The following is a 22,789-nucleotide window of genomic DNA, read 5'->3' as shown; positions in this document are numbered from 1 at the left end:
AGCGATGGAAAAACACTGAGAGGGACAGGGAGGCGGGCAGGAATTACATCGCAAGGACACTGATGCAGAGAGGGAGGAGAGCCGCTGGAGTCACCCAGCAGGATAAATGGGAAGAGGAGGAAGCCCCTAGCCCGACAGGATCCAATTGGAGGAAAGATTATTATTCTTCACTGGTAATTAGTAGCCCATAAACAGCCATTGGCAACTGAATTAAAAAGTGTCATTATGATATGTAGTCTCTATACAAAATGTGGGTTCATTTCCATTTCATTAATTAATCCTGCGGCCTTGCAGATACCTCCTGTGCACACAGACTTAATACGGGTTGGACGGTCGGATGCAGAACACTAGTTTCCCAGCATATAGTCTGCTTTGAGGCAGGGCTCCTGCCTCTTTCACTATTATTAAAATGATTATTGAACTCATTTACATTTGCAGAAGAGTTTAGGAAAGGTGGGAATCCCACGTTCACCATGACGTCCAGCGAAGCCACTCTCACATTAGGACTTGGTCGCTTAATAATAGCACAATGTTGCTGGTAAAAGTGATGCACACCTGCAAATGATAATGTTTTACCGCTGTTACAGTTGGTGAATATTGATGTTTTTATCCTTCTGGAAAATGTTAGAAAGCATGAACTCTGTTACCAACTCCCTGTCTGATCCTCCTCTCTCATTAGCTGTGGAGAGTGCCCCGTAGAGGACACACACACACACACACACACACACACACACACACACGTATGCTTTGCTTTCATCCAACATGCTAGGTGGATTTGCCCTGTAGAGGCAGATTCACATCAGACTGGAGATCTTTGACACACCCAGCGAAGATATGCTGCCCTTGAATTATTTCCTAATGCTTATTTTCCCAGGCTGTCAGCTGAAATACAATAGAAACGTTAGTAAGGAGCAGCAGGCAGTTAAGCACGGAGACACTTGAGGAACGTTTCGGGAACGTCCCAGCAACAGCAGAAACATCAGGGGCAGTCAAGGGAAAGGGGTCACATTAGGAATCAGCCGATAAAGCAATAAAACCTTGTAAGATCTGCAGTTGGCTGCTTCAGAGCAGATTCTGTGTCCTCAGCACTTTTAGCCTGTAATTAATCACTAACCCGACGTTCCCCCACCTTCCTGCAAATGTAGGATAAACACCGGCACCACAGACGCAGTCTAATCTTTAGTCCAACTGTTGATTCTCCGTCCACATGGAATATTCAATCGACTTCCTTTGGAGTGTAGATGATTTGCTTAACCATTTAGCTAAGGTTAGCGGTAACAACCAATCAGGGCTGTGGCTCACAGCGCCCACGACACAATTCCATAGTGACGTGTGCACGTGTTAACTGGCTGGCTGCTTCAGCTGAGCCGTGTGTGATAGCGTGTTGGACATTGTCCCCTTTCTCTGCTGATGCTAGTGTGTTGTCATTGTCATGGTAATTTGTTGGAGAAAGGCTACTGGGGCCTTATGGTTGCCGTACTTTGTAGCAGCAGATTTGCAGGCCAATAAATTCAAAATCATTTTGGAACTATGAACATTCCCGGAGGTGAGAGGTGATCTTATTCTGTTCCTTTAACTGAGTAGGTTTAGTATTGTTCTGTTTTTATTCCTGAAATCTGTCATTTGGAAATATAAGTTAAAGGATTGGAACAAGGTGTCATACTGAAAAATAAAGTGTAGGCTTTCCAGAGAGGGGTTTCTAACTTGTATCTGTAGTAAATAATGGATGCCATCATGAGCAGAGTCATGAGCTCATCATGCCCACTTGGATGGCAGTGGCCAGCGTGATCACATGGTAAAGTGACAGCAGCCAAGGAAACATGAGCGTGGAGGGAGGCGGGCAGCTTGTGTGTGAGGAAGGGTGGGAGTTCTCTTAAGTTCACTGGGTTCACTGGAGGCTACTGAGACGCTGCTCAGCCTGCTCACCCTCTCGCTCTCTCTGTCTCACCGAGGCCGATCTGAATAATTTATCTCTTATAATTTCCCTCCCACACCAACACCCACACTCACAGTCCCCTCCTCTTCCATGCAAACACACGTTCACACACATGCCTGAAGGTGTTTGGTCCTGGGTCTCATTTGGAGTGAGCTGGAATCTGAGCAGGAGGAAACCTGATAGGCATTCCCTGTGCCAAACATATGAGGTCACCCTGAGTAACTGGTCCTGCGTGCCCCCCCCCCCCCCCCCCCCCCCACCCACCACCACCGCTGTGAGACCAAAACACTGGTTCCTTCACAGATCAGTGTTGATAAGACACAACTGCGTACTTCCTCTAGAAGACATTCTCCCATAATCACGAATCTGACCATCAAAAGCCTCAAGTTGTTTTGAATCTTCCAGTAAAACAGCGGCGTCCCAGTAAGATACAGGTGTGGTGTTCTGGAAAGGTGTTGGCTTGGATGGAAGCAGGTCCATTTAAAAGATTATTTACCACTGGGAAATGTGTGTGTGTGTGTGTGTTGGGGGGACTAATGATCTCTCGTTATCTGCTGGCAATGAATGACTTTTCCATAATATAAGTGTAATTTTTATTAATAGTGCATCATTTAACATTTGAAGTACCTCCAAAAGCTCCTATTGGAAACAAAAAAAAAGACTTGCATGCAAATGAAGACATGATCTTGTTGTTTTTGCAGGGCTTACCCACGTCTTTATGAACATTTTGTCCTTCAGAGCTCGCAGAGACGCACATTATGTGTGTGAAAGACACAGTCTGTTAAAGCTGATAGCTTAAGACGTTTTGGATCTTAAAATGGAAAATGTGTAGTGGCTATAAGCTAAAGAGTCTTTTATCCCAAAGAGCACTTTGAAATCCCCACCCAAACCCAAACACTGTCAGCTCAAAGCCCTGGCATCAAAGGGACACTGAACATGTGTCCTTTAGATCCTGACTCATGTTCTCTTGTCACTCCGGACACCTGCCTTCTGTTTGTCTTGGAAACACAAACGTGAGCTGCTTTTCCACTCATTCCTGCCCCGTGGGATGGGGTAACTAGACGGGTCGTGGGTCGGAGATGCTGGTCGGTACGCCCGCGGCTTCAAAGGAGCCCACCACTGCGTCTGCCGTGTTATAAAGGTGTTGCAGTGTTCATGTCTGGTGACTGTCCCTTCTAGAAGCATCACTGGAAACACAGCTATGGGAGATAGAAGTCCCCCTACGTGTGGGCCCCTCCCTGTCACTCTCATGACAGGGAGGGGCCCCCACCCCCACATGACTCAGCAGTCACCTCTCAGACTCCCACACATCTCGGGTTCTCCTCATTATGGTGAAGTGGACGTGCATAATTGCGCTGGCGTGGTTTGTTGTTTTGGTTCGCGGGTATCAGCAGCCCCCGACAGACCCGATCATTGTGTGGAAACCGACATTGCAGAACAAATATTGTTCTTTCTCTGAGGTCGTATTATCCAAAACCTACTGTTTTTTTTTACGGAGAAAAACAACGTAATGCGAGTCATGATATGATTGTACAGGTTCATTTATCTTGTGAGAAAGGGTTTTAAATAAATAAATTCGAGGCCAGAATAAATGACCTAATGACATTTACTGTGCGGTTGTTGGTATTTATTGTTGCTCTTCGATTGTTACCAGTCCCCATTTACACAACTATTGTGGTAAAATAAGGTGAAATGAAGCATGGAATGAAGTCTGGGCCTCCAGGACAACTATACCTGTATCAATGCCAGGATGCAACCTCGCTCGCCCTAAAACCGGGACTCAAACACTAATGGCCGTGCAGCTGCCAATATCCCTGCAGTCAATCATTTACAGTATCACCAGTCCTTAACGTTCCCTTTCTGGTTCCCACCACTCGGAGCACAGCGGCTCAGTACCCGACTGGCTCGCTTCAGTCGGCCTTTATTCCCCCACTTGTAAGCATGAAATTTCTGCCAGCTGTAATGTTGTTCCAGATGTTTTAAGTGCTCCGATACCCCAGATAATGTTTATCCAGGAAGTGACTACTACGACTTCTGAGCCATTCAAGGTTGAGTGAGGTTTAAAAATGCTTTGACTTGTGGCAGCTGGCTGCCTCTATGGTCTGTACATGCCAGGAGTCCGGCCCAGCTACATGTGGATGTTAAACCAACTGGCTATAAGTGAAAGTGAAACTACAGAACGTAACTGATAGCAGCAGCTTTGAGTTTTGGTAACGGTTTTAACTGAACCCTACTGTTTCAACAGGCATACTAAAGTCGTGCAGATGTTCGGAACCAAAAGCATCTTGTGCTTCACAATCATCGTAAACCTGTAATTTAAATATCCTCCAACAGCACCGGTTTGGATTCTGTTTCCATTTTTCACTAAAATACCAGCTTAAATGGATGTTTCCTGAACTCTTATCTGTCCATATTTCACTGCATCTTTTTTATCTGGTGTTGCGCTCCTTCTGTTTAGCGCGGCAGCGTTCCTGACTTGGAGATGGCGAGTTAATGGACAATGTCAAACTGGGTTGTAAGCGCTGCCTTGGCTCTGACCCGCGTAGATTGTGGAGTGACCCCAGCAGTGCTGCCCTCAGCCTGGAGTTGGAATCCAATCTCCTGTGCTGAGATATGGTGCCTGTTGCAGCGCTCTGCTTTGAAAACCTTGCCCTCAGTCCCCCGACTGTCCGTCTTTCTTGAAATAAAACCCGGCTCGTATTCGCCTGCCATGATCTCGGCCAGGATTCGCTTTTGCTTCAAGATTTGTCTGAGGGGTGAAATGAGTCCTCGAGTGATTCCAGTTGGAGGAGCACCGTTACTGGGGCGCGATGCGCTCGTGTCACCCTCACAAACGGGACGATGGAAGAGTTGGGGGAAAGTAGCAACAATGGCAGCATTTTCTCTGTATTTATTGTTGCTCTTTAATTAAGCAAAAATGGGTTTAATACGATTACTGGATCAATCGAAGGAGTTTTCAGTGTCCGATCGCTGCGGCCCTACTTTAATCACAGCACACCCTCCTGCTGCCTCCTCCTAAATTGCATCGACACCCAAAAGTAATGAGTGTTGTTCTTTATGCATCAAAAAGCACATTTAAATTCACAAAGGCAAGTGCACTTAACATCGAATGGTGATTGTTGTCTGCGGCAGGTTGTGAGTTATTAACTTACATGCAGCCAATCAATGGGAATATTTGCTTCACTGAATCAAAATTAAATCAATACAACTTCATTACACTTAAATGATCATTGTGCAGCAAACATACTGGAAGAAGGATGATTTTATTATGTGAAATGTCTGTTGTTTGCTAATGATAGCCTTCTTTCAATTACAAGGCAGAGATGGAGGAATTGTTGACTGCAGAAGGCAACATTGTTGGGGCATTTTGAGGGAAAGTGAAATCACAGCGACGTGATAGCCTGATTGTTTAATGAGTCATCCTAAGGATCCACGCCCGTTTGTTTCCCATCAATTTGGGGCCATTTCTTCCATCTTCTCTGGTGGTAATTGTCTGGAACATACTGAGTGTGACTCAGCTACCCTACCTCGCACTCTGATGCATTAGTGCAGTTTAAAAAGTGGCACATGGTGATACTGCACGCTTTTAATTCGATGAAGGAGGGAGGGCGGGGCAGGAGAGGATCACAAGCAGCCTCTTTTTCCTGGTGTGCACACACATGCACACACAGCATCGCTGCAGCGTGAGCGGCCGGACAGGGTGATCAGGGCGATCACGCTCTTGCACTTCTCCAAACGTTGAAGCACTTTAAGAAGGAAATGTTGGAGAGGAGGAGACAAAGGATGCAGAGATTACCGTTGGGAATTCTGTGCTCAGATCTAAAGGAAGATAGTTAAATGTGCTTTACAGTGCCAAATGCAGACCATTTGGGCTCAAATGGGAAAAGTAATCGAGTTACAGTACGCTTAGTGCTTTCTACAGGATTTTATGGAACAATCTTTAGAGGATTCAGTCATTCAGTGGAGCAACAGTTGGAATATTCTCCGGGGTGGTTGTTTCCTGAAAATCAGTCCCTAATTTATTTCATCCCAGGGTTTTGGCTTTTTTTGCTATTGTGAAAAGAACTCAAACAGGATCTTATTCTTTATGTAATACATTCAGGGCAAAGGCCTTAAACCTCCTCCTGTGGTTCCTGACCGATGAACAGCCTTTAAAATTGTGTCAGTGGCATCTTCAGCACTACTTTTGAGGTGTTTTTTTTTTTATACCAGCAGCCACTTTGTGTCTGACAAGAGAGTTTAAAGAGTGAACACGGTGCCCCTCGCTTTCCACTTGAGAGGTGCCAGTGGTGGTCTTATTTGACCCCCGGCACCGCTTGCTCCTGCCTGCATGAGCTGTTGTCCTTCAGAGTGCTTCTTGGGTTTCAGGAAGACCCTTTAAACCTGAAACCAAAGAGAGGCGACGGGTTTTTTTCTCTGTCAAAAAAGAAAAAATACCAAAGCTTCTTGCTGCTTTTGTATTTTATCCTTGCTGAGAGTATTAAGCCTGCCGACCAATTAGGGGATGCTGATTCTAACAGGCCATGAATTATTAAGCGCATCCTATCGACTCGGAGCTGTGATGGAAGGTAAGAAAAGGGGACCGGGAAGCCACCTGAGCCGCATCCGCAAAAGTGCAACCTGTCGTCTGCACAAGGTTGTCTTTTTGTAGCTACTCCAAATATATATATATATATATATACATATATATATATATATACACACACACACACACACACACACACACACACATATATATATATATCTGCAGGGTTAATTTGACAACAAACATGTTTTGTGGGGAATAAGAAAAACATGAGAGTGAGATAATATATAGTATTAAATTGCAACTTGCAACAGCGGCTACCCTCAAGGTCAACCAATTCATTCCCACTCTAGAATTTATTGCCTGGTAGCAGCAAAAGCAATGAGGTGCTGTGAACCTTGAGCTCATATCTATATAGGAGGTCTTCACCACAATATACTGGCTGCTTGTTAACTCTTCATCCAGGGTTCCAGCTTGTATCTGTGCCTGAAACATGACCCTATGATTGTGCCAGCCAAGGTCTGCTAATACGCCCGTTTTTTGGGAGGGGAGGGGAGGGGGCAGTAGACACAAGTTAATGCTCCTTGGGGCCATCTCCCCATCATAAATACTGCAAGTCATTGAGAAGGCGCCAATGGGCTGTAACTTGTAAGGAATGACGGTCACTGTGTGGAATTAGTTGCCTGTCAAACTGTGACTCCTGGCGACTGTCGCTATTTAAGATGGACGCGTTAGCCCGAGCGGTCGAAGAGCTTCCTCCATAGATACCAGAACTATCATTATGCATGAATAATTGGATGTATTCCTTTAACTTTTGCCTCTCTTCTCCACCAGTGGGCTATTTAATGTCAAATAAGTCTGTTGCAGTGAGAAAAGGAGCTAAGATTGATTTTTCTTGCTTGAACGCTGTTTTCCCCTCAGAGAATTGAAATAATTTAGAGCTGTAAAGGGAGGAACAGAAACTCGACATACATGTGGACACTGTTGCTCAGTGGGGTTACCAGCAACCCTTTTAAGGGTGTTGAGATTTAGTTCTTTATTGTTTAGCAGCTGCGAGTGAGGCAGGTAGCAAACGCTGGCCTCTGCTTAGCCTTCAAATAGCATCCTGGAGACCTGCGCGCCTGTTTGCTTGCACTCAGAAATGGCTACTCTAATATCCGTTGGGTGATATACATTAACAGGGCTCTGTTTGTCAGCCCAACTGCCGAAGTGCCCTTTAGCTGACATTAGATGCAGTGTTTTCATCTCTGCCGCTCCCATAGTTGTGAAAAACCACTGGGCTGAAATAGTTTAATGCACATAAAATGGTCCAGCGCGACACATCTATCAGCGCGCCGGCCTGGAAACTCCCTCACCGAGCGACGCGGAGCTCGAACCCAAACACTGCGTAGACGTAACGTTCTTCATCTTCTCTTCTTTGTGTTTGGGTTCGTCTGCGGGATGTTAATTGGACTCTAAATTAAACGCTCCGTGGCTTGAGGTCGGCTTTAAAATATGTTGGAGATATGTTGGCCCCCGTGCGGGACGTGTAGCAGCCTGGAACTAATTAATTATGCATTTCCATCATGTTCTTCCTTGGCTAAAAAGGGAGGAATGTCACTGTCTGTGTGGGAAGCCTCACATCCTGGTTGTCTTCTGCTTCTTTGAAATTCTTGGAAAAATCGTGTGGGGTTGATTGTGATGTTAATGTGCGTGCATGTTTACATGCAGATCCCTTCATATTTAACCCCACACTGACTCTGCTGCCTCGGTTATTTGGTGGTGGTCTGCTGGAGCTTCCTGTTCATGTGGTAATGTGGACCTCGGTACAATGGATCAGACGGTTCTCGCCAAGTCCAGGCCGTCGCATTCAGCCTGAGAAAGGAGGGACCACAGCAGAACAATGACGCGTCACTCCCAGCGTCCCATGAGGAGCCGCCGTCGGATGGTAAATAAATAGTTCCCAAAGCTTTTCATCAGATACAATAGAGCCGACCACGGCTGATTTCCATCTTTGATGTCTTCTCACAGTTTGCCCATGAATATTTTATTATGCTCTGCAGAAAGCGAATGGTGAAAAGGTATAAAATGAAAAAACCAGTAGCTTTCTTTTCATGGAGAGTTTAACTCTGAGATTCTAATTTTAGTTCGGCCGATTATCCAATTTGTAACCTGAGAGAGGGTTTTAGTGTGAAGGGTGTGTGTTCTTCAGTGTCCCCCGCTAAATGTGACAGTGAGGGCGTCTCACTAATCTGTATGTTTCACATCTGTATATTTAAAAATATACTTTGAATTGTAGCCTTTAAGCAGAACCAGGCGCCCGGGGTTTGAGTCTTTAAAAGGCTTAAAATCCCAGAGCCTCACAGTTTCAGGGCGCAGCTGAAACCTTCAGTGGGACGGGTGGCGCCCTAACTGGTGTGAACCCAAGGTGACCTGCGTTTATCTAGAGTGTGATCCACTGAACTCATCCAGCAGGACCACAGCAGGCTAGAGCCAAGCAGCCAGGCGTGAGGAAGCGCTACACTCACCTGTTCACCACCGTGGTGACTTATCTTCTAAATAAATCACGCTGCCGAGCTCCGGACGGCTCCGACGCCGCTCCTCTTCTCTTTGGCAGTCGGCTGCATCACTATCCGTCTTCCTTTCTCTGTTACCTCTTATTTGAGTCCTCTCTTCTTCCACTATCCCTCCCTCCACATATTATTTTATTCCTTACATCCCTCACGCTTCCGGGCCACCGGCGGAGCTGGCTTTATTTATCAGGCCTTTGCGACAGTTTAAGTCAAAGCTCCACGTTCGCACCTGATTGAGCTCCGGCTGTGAGAGCTGGGAAGAACAGATCTTTCCCATTTGGTTTCCAGTAAGCCTCGGGATTGATGGCTCCGGCTGGTCTGCCCATAAGAGGCTGACTTTCTGCCTTTCAATCACTTTGAGAGGCGATTGTGAATAGTCCCCTAAATCCAAAGTGGTTCCAAAGAATTTACAATGCGGCATTGTTCTGGCATTGACCCTGAGCGAAGACCTCCCCTCATGACTGCAGCCTTCCAGCGAGTGAGCACAGACCTGAGGAGGCACGCAGATACAGGAGCGTACGCGTCGGTAATTCGTACAGGACAGATGCTTATCTCACTGTGAAGAATCTGGCACGACATCTTCTTTGGCCCACTAAACTCTGCTCAACACTAGCAAGAAGTCCCCGGTGGCTCAGACAGGGAGGAGCACGGCTGCAGAGCGAAAGAGGAAGGAGACACACAACCGTAAGAAGGAAGAGAGGGAGCTGGAAGGGGAATTTGAGGACAAGCAGCCAGATGAGGATTGGGATGGATTTAGGGATAGATGAGAGCTGACTGAAGAGATTGGAGGAGCTAAGGAAAGGATGGATGGAGGACAAGTCAGGGGTGGATGCAATTTTAGAGGGAAATAGATCTGATGATGCTTTAGTTGTTAAACAGGTGTGATTAGTTAAATACATAGAAGAGGCCCTTGTTCATAAGACTGGTGGTAATCTTTTATTCTCACTAAGGAACCGGCCCTCCGACTGGGACGGACTGAAATACTTGAGCGAGATCATCATTTACTGCCTTGACAAATTGTACCCTAAAGAGGAGTCTGCACTTGAAATGCACAATCAGCCACTTCAAAGTCTGAAACTGACACAAGGGTCGTAACGAGGGTCGTAGCAAAAGATGACAAGATGCCTCCAGGTAGGAAGCATTTATCAGCGCTCAAAGCAGCTTTACACGTATATAAACCTCTGCTGTAGATGTGTGGGCAGCGACCTTGTGGCGTGACCTTGTGGCGTGATCGTCTGCTGCTGCGTGACCTTTCCTGCAAGTTCACATCAATCAAAATCTCAGTTACAGCTTTCCTGACGATTACGCAATGACTGCTTCACTTTTCACACCTTTTATCTGTGGACGTGTAAAGAACTGAATCCTGGACATTCAGGTTAGGGTGGTCGGGTTAGGCCGGTCGGGTTAGGGCGGTCAGGTTAGGGCGGTCAGGTTAGGGTGGTCAGGTTAGGACGGTCAGGTTAGGGTGGTCAGGTTAGGGCGGTCAGGTTAGGGCGGTCAGGTTAGGGCGGTCAGGTTAGGGTGGTCAGGTTAGGACGGTCAGGTTAGGGTGGTCAGGTTAGGGCGGTCAGGTTAGGGTGGTCAGGTCAGGGCGGTCAGGTTAGGGCGGTCAGGTTAGGCCGGTCAGGTTAGGGTGGTCAGGTTAGGCCGGTCAGGTTAGGGCTGTCAGGTTAGGGCGGTCAGGTTAGGCCGGTCAGGTTAGGGCTGTCAGGTTAGGGCGGTCAGGTTACGGTGGTCAGGTTAGGCCGGTCGGGTTAGGGCGGTCGGGTTAGGCCGGTCAGGTTAGGCCGGTCAGGTTAGGGTGGTCAGGTTAGGCCGGTCAGGTTAGGGCGGTCGGGTTAGGCCGGTCAGGTTAGGCCGGTCAGGTTAGGCCGGTCAGTTTAGGCCGGTCAGGTTAGGCCGGTCAGGTTAGGCCGGTCGGGTTAGGGTGGTCAGGTTAGGCCGGTCAGGTTAGGCCGGTCGGGTTAGGCTGGTCAGGTTAGGCTGGTCAGGTTAGGCCGGTCGGGTTAGGGTGGTCAGGTTAGGCCGGTCAGGTTAGGCCGGTCGGGTTAGGCTGGTCAGGTTAGGCTGGTCAGGTTAGGGTTTAGGTGTCTGAACCATCACATTCCCAGCCCAGGGTTCTTGGGTGGTGTTTGTAGTGAGGTACCAGCTTCTTGGGCTACATCAAAGCAGATGTAACCTATCATGAGATGAGCTTAGCTAAAACCTTGATATTCAGTTTAACAGCTCTTGGGTGGGTGAATTAATAATGTATGGATTTAATATTTGAATGCATGCCATGAAACATCCGTAAGGACCCACAGAGTGAGTGTCCACCATTCATTGAGTCACTTTGGCTGCATGAAGGCTTCCTTCCACGATGCTGGGGGGTGGGGGGGGGGGGGGGGGGGGTGTTTAGGGCCAGAACTGAACCCAGAACTGCTTCAGTGAGCAGGTTCCTGGGGGCCCAGGAGTGACGTTCCAGACTGAGAGCAACTATTTAGCATGTAAAAGAAAATACTTATTAAAAGAGGAGATGCTGTTTTCCCGGTGCATATTAAACACACGTCTGCATGTGTGTGTGTGTGTGCGTGTGTGTGTGTGTGTGTGTGTGTGTGTGTGTGTGTGTGTGTGTGTGTGTGTGTGTGTGTGTGTGAGTGTGAGGTTTCCAACAGTTAATGAGCAGTACACACAGGATATAAGTGTAGGCGACAGATACACGCACTCATTTTGAGTAAAGTTTTTTTTCTGTGGACTTTTTCTCTATATTCATATTGAAGGCAAATATGAGCAAACAAGGAAATAAATATATAAATGTCACCTTTATATTTTCATTGACGCTACTGGACCTTTAAACTTAAAACAATAATACGACGACCCTTTAGGTGAGCACAGCCCTCTGCTCCCTGTGCTGTCAGGGCAGTAATTCATGCGTTGTTGTCAGTGGACCTGCGGGTCCATAATTGGTGCCGGAGCGGAGCGCCAGTTATTCCTGGATCTGGGCACGGCTGACCTTCCAGACCAGTAAAGGTAAATACGCCGCAATAACGGCGCTGTGGGAGAAGCCAAGCGTCCGGAGTCGGTCCCTGTCTGTGATGCTGTGCTCACAGATGTTCGTCAGTCCTCCTCCTTCTCTTCGCACGGCCCCTGGGAGCACTTTGGCTCGCCAGGCCTCACGCTCCTCACGCTCCTCAGGCTCCTCACGCTCCTCACGCTCCTCACGCTCCTCACGCTCCTAATGCTGCTCACGCTCCTCATGCTCCTCAGGCTCCTCAGGCTCCTCACGCTCCTCACGCTCCTAATGCTCCTCATGCTCCTCACGCTCCTGAGGCTCCTCATGCTCCTCACGCTCCTCATGCTCCTCATGCTCCTCATGTTCCTCATGCTCCTCATGCTCCTCACGCTCCTCACGCTCCTAATGCTCCTCATGTTCCTCATGTTCCTTATGCTCCTCATGTTCCTCATGCTCCTTATGCTCCTTATGCTCCTCACGCTCCTCATGCTCCTTATGCTCCTTATGCTCCTCACGCTCCTCATGCTCCTCACGCTCCTCATGCTCCTCATGCTGCTCACGATCCTCACGCTGCTCATGCTGCTCACACTCCTCACGCTCCTTATGCTCCTCATGTTCCTCATGCTCCTTATGCTCCTCACGCTCCTAATGCTCCTCATGTTCCTCATGCTCCTTATGCTCCTCATGTTCCTCATGCTCCTTATGCTCCTCACGCTCCTCATGCTCCTCACGCTCCTCATGCTCCTCATGCTGCTCACGATCCTCACGCTGCTCATGCTGCTCACACTCCTCATGCTCCATTTACATGCATTTCATGTTGTATTTTTACATAATAAAATCCTCTCTCGGTAACTTTAAATGGACCAAACGCTTCCCAAAAGTATTTTTATGAACTGCATAACTGAGGACAACACCTTTGGTTGCATGAACGGCGTTCTCGCTTTATTTTCGTAGGTTTTTGAGTTTAGGTCCGTTTGGACCAAGCGTTTTGGTCCTTTAAACGACTTCCTCGGCCGCCACACTTGATCGCCCGCCCGTCTGCAGGCTCCACATCCACTGGTTGCACTCAAACCCAGTTGGCTACAACGATGACAAACAGCCCAAATATTTATGTGCACTAAGATTCACTCTGGCTCGGCCCATAACTTCCATTTTTTTTACAAATACCTTCCCTGCGTAGGTCAGACTGGAGCCCTCTGATCTCTGTGGCTGATGTCATGAAACCTGCTCTGTTTATGGTTGTCAGAGGAGTGGTGTAAACACGGCTGTCCGTGTGTGTGTGTGTGTGTGTGTGTGTGGGCATGATGAAAAGCCTCTGCTATAAATGCAGTTTAGCAGGAAATGACTTTGTCATATTTAGAAAAACATTAAACAAAAACAGGAGCGATGACGCTGATAGAGAAATATGTCGTGGGAATGCTGAGTCAGCCTTTTGGGGGGTTTTTAACCATAAAGTATATTTTAGATTTCTTTTTCCGCCTCCGGACAAAATGTTGATGACAAACTACAAATGTTGGCATTGTTATATATGTAAAAATACTAAAGTCAACTCAGGAAAAAGCCAGTGAGGCCGATGGGCCGCGTTTCTTCCCTCTAGGAGCTCCGTCAGGACGCCTCAGGGGTCAGACGATATCAGCCCCATTACACTAATGATCAACATTCTGATGGCTGTGCATATATTCTCAGCTAGAATATATTAGATAAGTCTAAAATATGGATGCGCTGCAGCGTGGTGACATCCATTCTTTGTTCCTGACGTTTGCTTGGCTTTGCCTCGCGTCTGATAAAATCTTCATGGGGAAAAGCTGTTTTCTAGGTCACACACTTGCATTGTTGTTACTTTCTCTTATTTTTAGCCTTCCAAACTTGCCGATTCCTGACTAATTATTGATTCCCAAGCACCGATTAGCTCATCGTGACGAAGCTCATTATATAAGCAACACTTCCAACCTCTGTTGAGCTGGAAGGATTTTGTTAACTATCTACTTTTTAACACAAGAATCCAACAAAAATTACATTTTTATTCTGAAATGAATCATTCCAGACTCTTTTTTTACACGCATAACTCCTGTCTGCTGTCAAGTGGCATCTTTGCATCCTATAATAGTCTCTGTTTTCTATCCAGTCCATGGGTCTGGATGTGGAGAAACACTTCCAATCTCCCTCAAAGGAAGAAACAGGAAAACAAGCAGTTCCAACAAATTAGCATTAACCAGATTAACATGTGCCACTGGTTATGGTGATCCCATTGGTGACCCACCTTTATGGCGTCCCTGTTAGCATGCATTTGGACGTAGCACTAGCACCTTAGCATCCCTGGCTGATGTGGGCTTTTTTACAGGGAGAGGCGGAGAGAGGGAGAGCGGAGCTTGTTTCTGTTTGTCTCCTGAGATCCAGGCTGTGGTTCCCACAACACGTGTTTAAGGGCTGAAGGTTTGGGAACAGCGACCCTGGACGGATCGGGCTTGTGTGTCTTTTGGGTTTTGAGGCGGCTGCATTTGCTCGCCATCAGTTCTGGCGGTGGAGAAGTGATGCCTCGGGGACGACACTTGTCTGAAAGAGTCTTCGCTAACTTTGCCAGCGTGAATTAATGGAGGATGAGCTGAGGAGCTTTTTCCTGCAGCTGAAGGAGAGTCGTGTCATTTTTGTGGCAGCTCTTCTTGTGAGCACATCTGGGCCGGCGCACTGGGGCACATCTGCATGACTGTGCAGAACAGGACACCCAGCATCGTGTGCACGTATGAGTGCACGTATGAGTGCACGTATGAGTGCAGTCCGCACGGCCCTGCTCTCATACGTGCACTCACGTCCTCCCTACGGCTCAGTGGTAACTGATTTGGTGGATCCGTGAGGGTTCGAGCCGGGCTGGGCTGGGCCGGGCCGGGCCGGGCGGCCCATATTGACAGCGTGACCTTGTTTGGCCCGTTGCCAGTGTTTAGGTGGCTCTGACGGCGCCGGCCCCTAAATCAGGGCCAATTACCATGGAGATGCAGAGCCACGATGCTGCAGCTGCAGAGGAGCCACATGGCTGCTTTATTCCAGTTATTCTGTGCTGCTGCGTCCTCTCTGCTCGCCACTGTGGACGCCACTGTGGACGCCACGGTGGACGCCACGGTGGACGCCACGGTGGACGCCACCGTGGACGCACGCGTGGACGCCACCGTGGACGCACGCGTGGACGCCACCGTGGACGCACGCGTGGACGCCACGGTGGACGCACGCGTGGACGCCACTGTGGACGCCACTGTGGACGCCACGGTGGACGCCACGGTGGACGCCACTGTGGACGCTTTATATAAGGAAGCCAAGGATAAAGCAGATACACGGTGGTGTTGAGGTGCCTCCAATGGAACCTCGGTCCTTCTGGGGCCGAAACATTTGGGTCTTCGTCGTCTTTGAGACGGATCCTGGCAGGAATTTTGCTCACGCTGATTTTTTTATTGTGTTTTATAATTTAAAGCTTTTACTGCAGTTTGCACAACAGCTGACGAACCTTCAGATGTGGGAGCCAGACTCAGGCCTGTTCGTGGGAGTGTGAGGATCCAGGAGGCCGGCGTGCCCCCAGTCTGGGTAGCACATGCGAGAGTTATCCTCCTCACTTAATACACTCATAACCATCCCCCTGCCTTGCCCCCCCCCCCCAACATGGCTGTCTCTGTAAACCAGAGCTGTGTAACCGTTCTGCCTAAAGTACAGTGCAGCAAATTGAACTCCCCAGTCGGCCTCTGCAGTGCTGCTCACAGCTGTGCAGGAGGCGGCAGGAGGGAGCTTTGCTCATTTGCCACCCGGAGGTTTCTGAAGAGCTCTAATCAGATCCAACACACTCTTCATCTCAACACTCATCTCTCCTTTTTCCTCAATTCCTCTGAGCCTTTGTCTTTTCCTTTCCTTTCCTTCCTTTCCTTTCCTTTCCTTTCCTTTCCTTTCCTTTTCCTTTCCTTTCCTTGCTTTCCTTTCCTTTCCTTTCCTTGCTTTCCTTCCTTTCCTTTCCTTTCCTTTCCTTTCCTTGCTTTCCTTTCCTTGCTTTGCTTTCCTTTTCTTTCCTTCCTTTCCTTTCCTTTCCTTTCCTTTCCTTTCCTTTCCTTTCCTTTCCTTGCTTTCCTTTCCTTTCCTTCCTTTCCTTTCCTTGCTTTCCTTTCCTTCCTTTCCTTTCCTTTCCTTGCTTTCCTTTCCTTTCCTCTCTGTATGTATTCATGTCTTTAATCGGTTGAATGTTGGCCTCTGATTTGATGACCAATGGTAGTTACCGGTTACTAACCTCTGGGGGGGTCAGTTAAACAGACCGTTTTATTTGAAGCAAAGTGGGTCATTGTGGGGGCAGTTGCTTGGCCATCGGGGGGCTGCTGTCATTGTCCCCATTATTTAGACTTAGAGGCCAATGGTCTGATTGCTGACATCACTGGACGTTAGCAACAAAGCTACTGTAGCAGGTGGCAACATATTTATGGCTCAACATGTGAGCGGGGGGGGGGGGGGGGGGGGGGGGGGGGGGGCAAACGACGGTTTACGTACCCTCGAACCCGAATCTGAGGACACAACTGTTATCATGATAAAAACCAGCTTTACACCAAAAGCAGGTTCGAACACGAAAGCTTAACCTGCAGAAGCCATTTTAACTCAGTGCTCTTCATCCTGGGGGACACTGGGGGCTCTTTTCTTTCCCCTCGGATGAATTTGCTCTCCGCCTTCTTCCCAAGTCTGTAAGTAATGGGCTGCTCCTGACCCGCTCTGCCTCATTGTGTAAGATTTCAGCTTCTGACCTTAAAAAATGAAAGCAAATCGATAGGGCGGGACACATGAATTCCTAAGGCTAGGATGCAAGCCAAGGGGGGTGGGGGGGGGGGGAGGGAGGGAAGAGGAGGAGGGAGGGAGGAGAGGGAAGAGGAGGAGGGAGGAGGAAGAAGAGGAGGAGGAGGGAGGGAAGAGGAGGAGAAGGAGGGAGGGAGGGAAGAGTAGTAGGAGGAGGAGGAGGGAGGGAAGAGGAGTAGGAGGAGGAGGAGGAAGGGTAGAGGAGGAGGAGGAGGAGGAGGAGGAAGGGTAGAGGAGGAGGAGGAGTGAGTGAGGGAGGGAGGAGGAAGAAGAGGAGGAGGGAGGGAGGGAGTCAGAGGGGGAGGGAGGGAGGAGGGAGGGAGGAAGAAGAGGAGGGGGGAGGGAGGAGGAAGAAGAGGAGGGGGGAGGGAGGAGGAAGAGGAGGAGGGAGGAGGAAGAAGAGGAGGGGGGAGGGAGGAGGAGGAAGAAGAGGAGGAGGCAGGGAGGAGGAAGAAGAGGAGGAGGAAGAGGAGGAGGGAGGGAGGAGGAGGAAGAGGAGGAGGGAGGGAGGAAGAGGAGTGAGGGGGGGTTCCTGAAGGGATAAAATGAAGACAGAAACAGACGGGCTTTCAATTAACCTTCAGTGCTGATGGCATCTGTGTGTCCTGTTTGCACGACAAGGTTTATGTGTGTGTGTGTGTGTGTGTGTGTGTGTGTGTGTGTGTGTGTTCCACAGTTAAGTAGCGTTTGTCAAATTCAAGCCACAGCGGACGAGTGAAAAACTAAAACCAAATTGGTGGTGGGGGGGGGGCAGGTGGAAGCTCAGGTCTGAACATTCCAGCGACTCTGAGTGGGAGGAAATGTGTGTGTGTGAATGAGACTGAGTGTGTGTGTGTGAGTGAGACTGAGTGTGTGTGTGTGTGTGTGACACTGTGTGTGTGTGTGTGTGTGTGTGTGTGTGTGTGTGTGTGTGTGTGTGTGTGTGTGAGTTGCAACAACAGCACATTTCTTCCCCTGTGCTGTTGTGGGTGAATGTTGGGACCACTGACAGGGAGACGTGGTGGTCTGATCCAAACCAGAGACTTTAGTGGGCGTGAACCACAGGGCCAACGAGGGGGGGGGGGGGGGGGGACAAATCAAATGAAGATTGACCCCCCAGAGAAGCCGTCATTGTGTTCTGTGTAAACTCAATGATGCTGTGAAACCAAGTGTGAAGACGTTTCGGCCCATTTTCAGCTGAGTCATGTTTCGGCCCATTTTCAGCTGAGTCATGTTTCGACCTGGAATCTTCACGGCTGAAGTTGGCTCGATTTCGACTGCGTTTAAGAGCTTGTGTCCTTCCGTGTTCCATCAAAACACTGTAATTTGACCGTTCAATCGGAATTTTGGGTCACTACATTTGGAAACCTTTCAGAAAACATTCCACAAAGGGGAAAATGTCCTCGTGCCACTCGAATGGGTGGATTTAAAGACCTGAGAAATTTTAAATGATGCTTTGACTTTTTTACAACACAACTTTACATCCAATAATTACCTGATGGAGCCAAGGCTGCAGAACCTCCCAACTAAACGGTTATTTCAGGTTATTACAGCTGAATCATGAACCTTTGTTGGTTGTTATCACGTAATCGTCTGGCTCGTTTTGACTGGGTCGACCCGGTCCAGCTAAATGTTGTCACACATATTAACGTTTATTTCTCTTCACACGTTCTGGACCCGTTCCTTGAGGGTGTTGGAAGCAGTGCTACCAAAGCTTTTACTAAAATATTGTTGAATTATTTACATCCAAACCTCCCAAATGTGTGTGCTGAAGCTTCAGGAGGCTTCCATCCCTTGTTGATGGTTTTGCCCTCAGTTTGACCTCTCAGGCTGATGACGACGGCTGCACACGCTGGTGTTGACTGTCTAAGTGTCTGATTGGACCTGATTGTTTGAGCGTGGATTCGTCCCTATGGTGCCACTTTAGTCCTGTTCAGGATCGGACTTAGCTCTGTTTTCCACGGGTTGGTTTGAAGGTCACAGAAAACGGTTGGAACTTCTCATCAAGTCTGCGTGATGGGAAACGTGACATACAAAGTCATGCGTTTCATGGAGAAACCAACCATTTTCCCCATTTTTCCTCCGTTTCCATGGTTCTTCCTGTTTCTTAGCTAACTGGGATGTCTGAGATTCGGCTCTGCTTCAGTTCTGGAGCATAAAGCGTCTGTGGGCCAGAAGGTCCTGTTTAAACACAGACAACTAATGTAAATGAGATTTTAAGGACATTAATGAAGTTGCCTGGTTATTTTCTTGTCTCTTTCCTCCTAAAGAGATGCCCTACCGCGGGGGGGGGGCAGTATGCTGCATACATTTGTGCTACCTTCCTCTCACTTGTCAGTTGGATTCACTCAGAAGCGACAAAAAACTTCACAATTGTGCAAAATTCATTTTTACCTCCTGTATGAACCATGGTGTGTGTGTGTGTGTGTGTGTGTGTGATCCTGCCTGCATGCGTGTGCGTGTGTCCGTCCAGCACAGCGAGTGGCTGCCCATCAGTTCCACTTAGCTCAGCGTGGTAATTGGCCACCCATTGATGGACGTTGCTCCCTCTTCACGCTCCAGGGAACCCGGCTCTTGTATGAAGAGTGGGAGGCAACACGCTGGCATAGCACACACGCTTAAAATAGCGCGTCAAATCAGCCATGCTTCGGCAGCCGCTCCGAAAGTGTGGGGTGGATTGAGGGCTAATGGTGTGAGCGTGCGCGCATGTGCGTGTGTGTACTGTAACATCACAATATGGGGTCTCCAGGTTCTCACTGGGGAAAATAAGAGGTTAATATGGGTAAATGGGGTTGGTGGTGGTTATCCCCCTTTCTTCCCGGCCAGTTTTTCTGTTTCATCCATCATTCACTTACTTTATTACCTTGTGCATCATCCGGTTCCCTCTCCGTCTGCTCTCCTCTCCTTTTCCGCTCATGCCCACAGGGCCCTGCTTCTCTCTCCGTCTCCATGTGCTCTGTCCCTGCAATAGAGATATAAATGGGCTGTGAGCAGGGGGCCCTGACTCCTATGCCATAAATCTACGCTAACAGCGCAACAGACACATGAGGACAACCGGGGAGGGGGGGGGCAGAGGGAGACGGGCAGGGGATCAGATCTCCATCTGCGAAGGTAGAGATTAGAAATCCTCGCCTGGCCTCACCTGAAGCCTGCTACAAACGCACCATTTCTTCAGAGATGGTCATGAAACAGTGCTGGGTGCAACATCTGCATCAGGATACCTCGTGGGGGTGTAAACTGCATTACACTGAGGTTATTTTGTCCATTACAATTGGCAGGAAGTTGCTATCAGGTAAAGCCAAAGTGCACTTTTCTCTTTCAGATGGAAACCTCACGATAAACGGGGTTATTTTGCTGTGGCTTGTAATCACCTGTTGGCTTGAACCTCTTCATCTTTTTGCCCTTGTTCCCAGCAGCCCTATGCTCCCCCCCCCCATCCCATGGCTCCTCCCAGCCCCAGCACCAACAACTGCAGCCAGGGGGGAGCAGAGCAGCTGAGTAAGACCAACCTGTATATCCGAGGGCTGCCACCTGGGACCACTGACCAGGACCTCATCAAACTCTGCCAACCGTGAGTACTGACAACAATTACAGTTAAATGCAATGATTTATGGCCCCCTGGCGTGGAACCCCTCAATGTATTCATCACAGTCCAGAATGTGTGCTTCTGTACACTGTAGGTCTCCAGCTCCACACACACTCGCACTGCAGGCTGTGACATTATGGAGAATCATTTATCTAATCTCTGTTTTAGAAAACATGAGCTGCCCTTTACATGTGACTGGAGATTACCAGTGAACAGAAAGATTAGTGCTTATTCTTCTCCCCTCTTTAGAATCAGTGTGTTTTGTTGTTCAATTACCACTTCTTTACACTATTTGTTCTCACAGTTAGTGAGCAGAACCTGAATTCACCTGAGATGAGGGTGCAGAAAAGTGGCACCATAGTTAAATGAGTGTTGGGCCGCGCAGTGATGTCCGACTTAGAGTCACCTGATTAGCATCCATACAGTACAGAGCATCAGATTAATAGAGGCTAGTCCATCATTTCAAATCAATAATCTCACATTCACACATCAAGAGAAGGGAACTGAGATCAGCTACTGTCAACTAAGTCGAGAGATTAGTCACACATGTTATAACGAGTCCACCAAAAGTGCGCGGTGTTAGTTTGTCCAATAAACTCCGCACTGCCGCCATTTAAAACCTCAACGAGATGATAACGAAACAAACGAATCATTGAAAATAAGGACAGCTCGTGTCTTTGTTCTTGAGCGAAACAGCTGAACAGTTCATGTACAGAACCTTTCATACACCACCAAACTGCCCCAAACGCAGTGAATTGTGAGGACACACAAAGGTATACATCAAGTGCTGCCAAATGTTATTAATAGAGAAAAGGCAGACACACACCTGCCTGCACATGGCTCAATAAGGCCTAATAACGCTTAGATTGGACCACCTCCCTCAGGAATCACAGACCAAGACCTCATCAAGCTGGAACACACAGTCATTCAGTCTGTTTCTTTATGTGTGTCCGTCACACACACACACACACACACACACACACACTCCTCTCTCCCTCTTTCTGTCTCTCTCCCTCTCTCTCTTGCTCTCTGTGTCTCTCTCCCTCTCTCTCTCTGTGTCTCTCTCCCTCTCTCTCTGTGTCTCTCTCCCTCTCTCTCTCTCCCTCTCCCTCTCTCTTGCTCTCTGTGTCTCTCTCCCTCTCTCTCTCTGTGTCTCTCTCCCTCTCTCTCTGTGTCTCTCTCCCTCTCTCTCTCCCACTCACACAAGCAGCTTTGTTCAGCTCCATTAGGCCCTTTCACTTCCAAAATTGTAAACAAAGCAGGTCAAAATCATTAATGGAGACAAGGCCAGCGGATTGCGCAATACAGGCCATGAGCACGTCTGTCTGGTTGCGTAACCTTTTCTTGGACAGATTTCCAGAAGTGTCCTGGTCAAACATATCCAATTATTCAGTAATCATCTGGAGACGAGAACATGGCGTCCAGTGTGTTTGGTCCTGCTCCCAGTACCCATGTCATAAGTCAGAAATGTATTCTTGATACTGACCCTTCAAGATTCCATTAGCCTGACGGAGACCCGACACGGCGGCCTCTCGACACGGCCTAGCTGCTGCTTAGCTTTTACATTTGCCCAGTTGTGCAGCGCGCCACAGTTTCAGTTTTATTTCTAATTCTATATGGTGGGGAAGATGTGACGCTTTCCTCTTGGGGAGGCCAAAGCGTGTCAGAGCTTATGTAAAATAAGCCAGTGGTGTGCACATTTGCTACTGGGGATTTGCATTTTCATCTATAGCCTTCGCCCTATTTGTTGTGGAAGCGCCGACTGTTGTTCCTGGGCTCGGCTGTGCGTCCCCCGGTGTGACTCTTCCCACTGCTCTGCCTCTTTCACCTCCTCTCTTCCCGCTGTGTTTATCACCTGCCCAAAAGGCCCCCAAGGTTGCCCGGAGTGTGCTGTGCCAGTGAAAATCCAATGCCACTGAAACTTTAATTAGCCAGGCCGTGTTTCAATGGCAGGTGGATGGCAGCGTTCTACAAAAGGTCATTCGGCCGGTCTGTGCTCACAGCACCCTGACACCCCCCCCCCCCCCCACCCCAATGTTTTTCCTTGATGCCTGGATCCGTTATGATCTGAAACTGAATGCAAATATCTGTTCTTCAAATAAAAAATGTTCTATGAGCAGAGAGAGTTTTCAGGATGGGTCTTTGATCTCGGAGCTCACTTGAGTGGGTCTTGCACGTGCACATGTGCGGGTCCGTGAGAGCGCTGGCAGCAGACCACAGCCCACAGCATCGCTGCTGCTTACAGGCTGTTGATAGGGCTGCACAGAGGCCACGTAGATGACCGCTACTCCGGATGGATCCCTGTCCCATTTAACTCTGCTTTATTAGGCCCAAAATGCTTCATTTGCTTGTTTCTTATATGTTAATTTATTATTTGGTGTGAGGACGAGGATTTTAAAACTGACACATT

The 22,789-nt window shown here is 48.4% G+C and overlaps 1 protein-coding gene across 1 annotated transcript in view; it reads left to right on the top strand.

Moving 5' to 3' along the window:
* Positions 1 to 22,789, top strand: part of rbms3 (RNA binding motif, single stranded interacting protein) — a 174,224-nt gene that overhangs the window by 7,248 nt on the left and 144,187 nt on the right. The window contains exon 2 of the mRNA XM_029844690.1: positions 20,207 to 20,364. Within this exon, the coding sequence (XP_029700550.1) occupies positions 20,207 to 20,364 (158 nt within the window). The remainder of the gene's footprint in view (positions 1 to 20,206; positions 20,365 to 22,789) is intronic.

Source organism: Takifugu rubripes, chromosome 12 (assembly GCF_901000725.2).
Source record: "Takifugu rubripes chromosome 12, fTakRub1.2, whole genome shotgun sequence".
NCBI lineage: Eukaryota > Metazoa > Chordata > Actinopteri > Tetraodontiformes > Tetraodontidae > Takifugu > Takifugu rubripes.
Note: the sequence above shows the minus strand (reverse complement) of the source record. Positions and strands in the feature narration are given on the sequence as shown.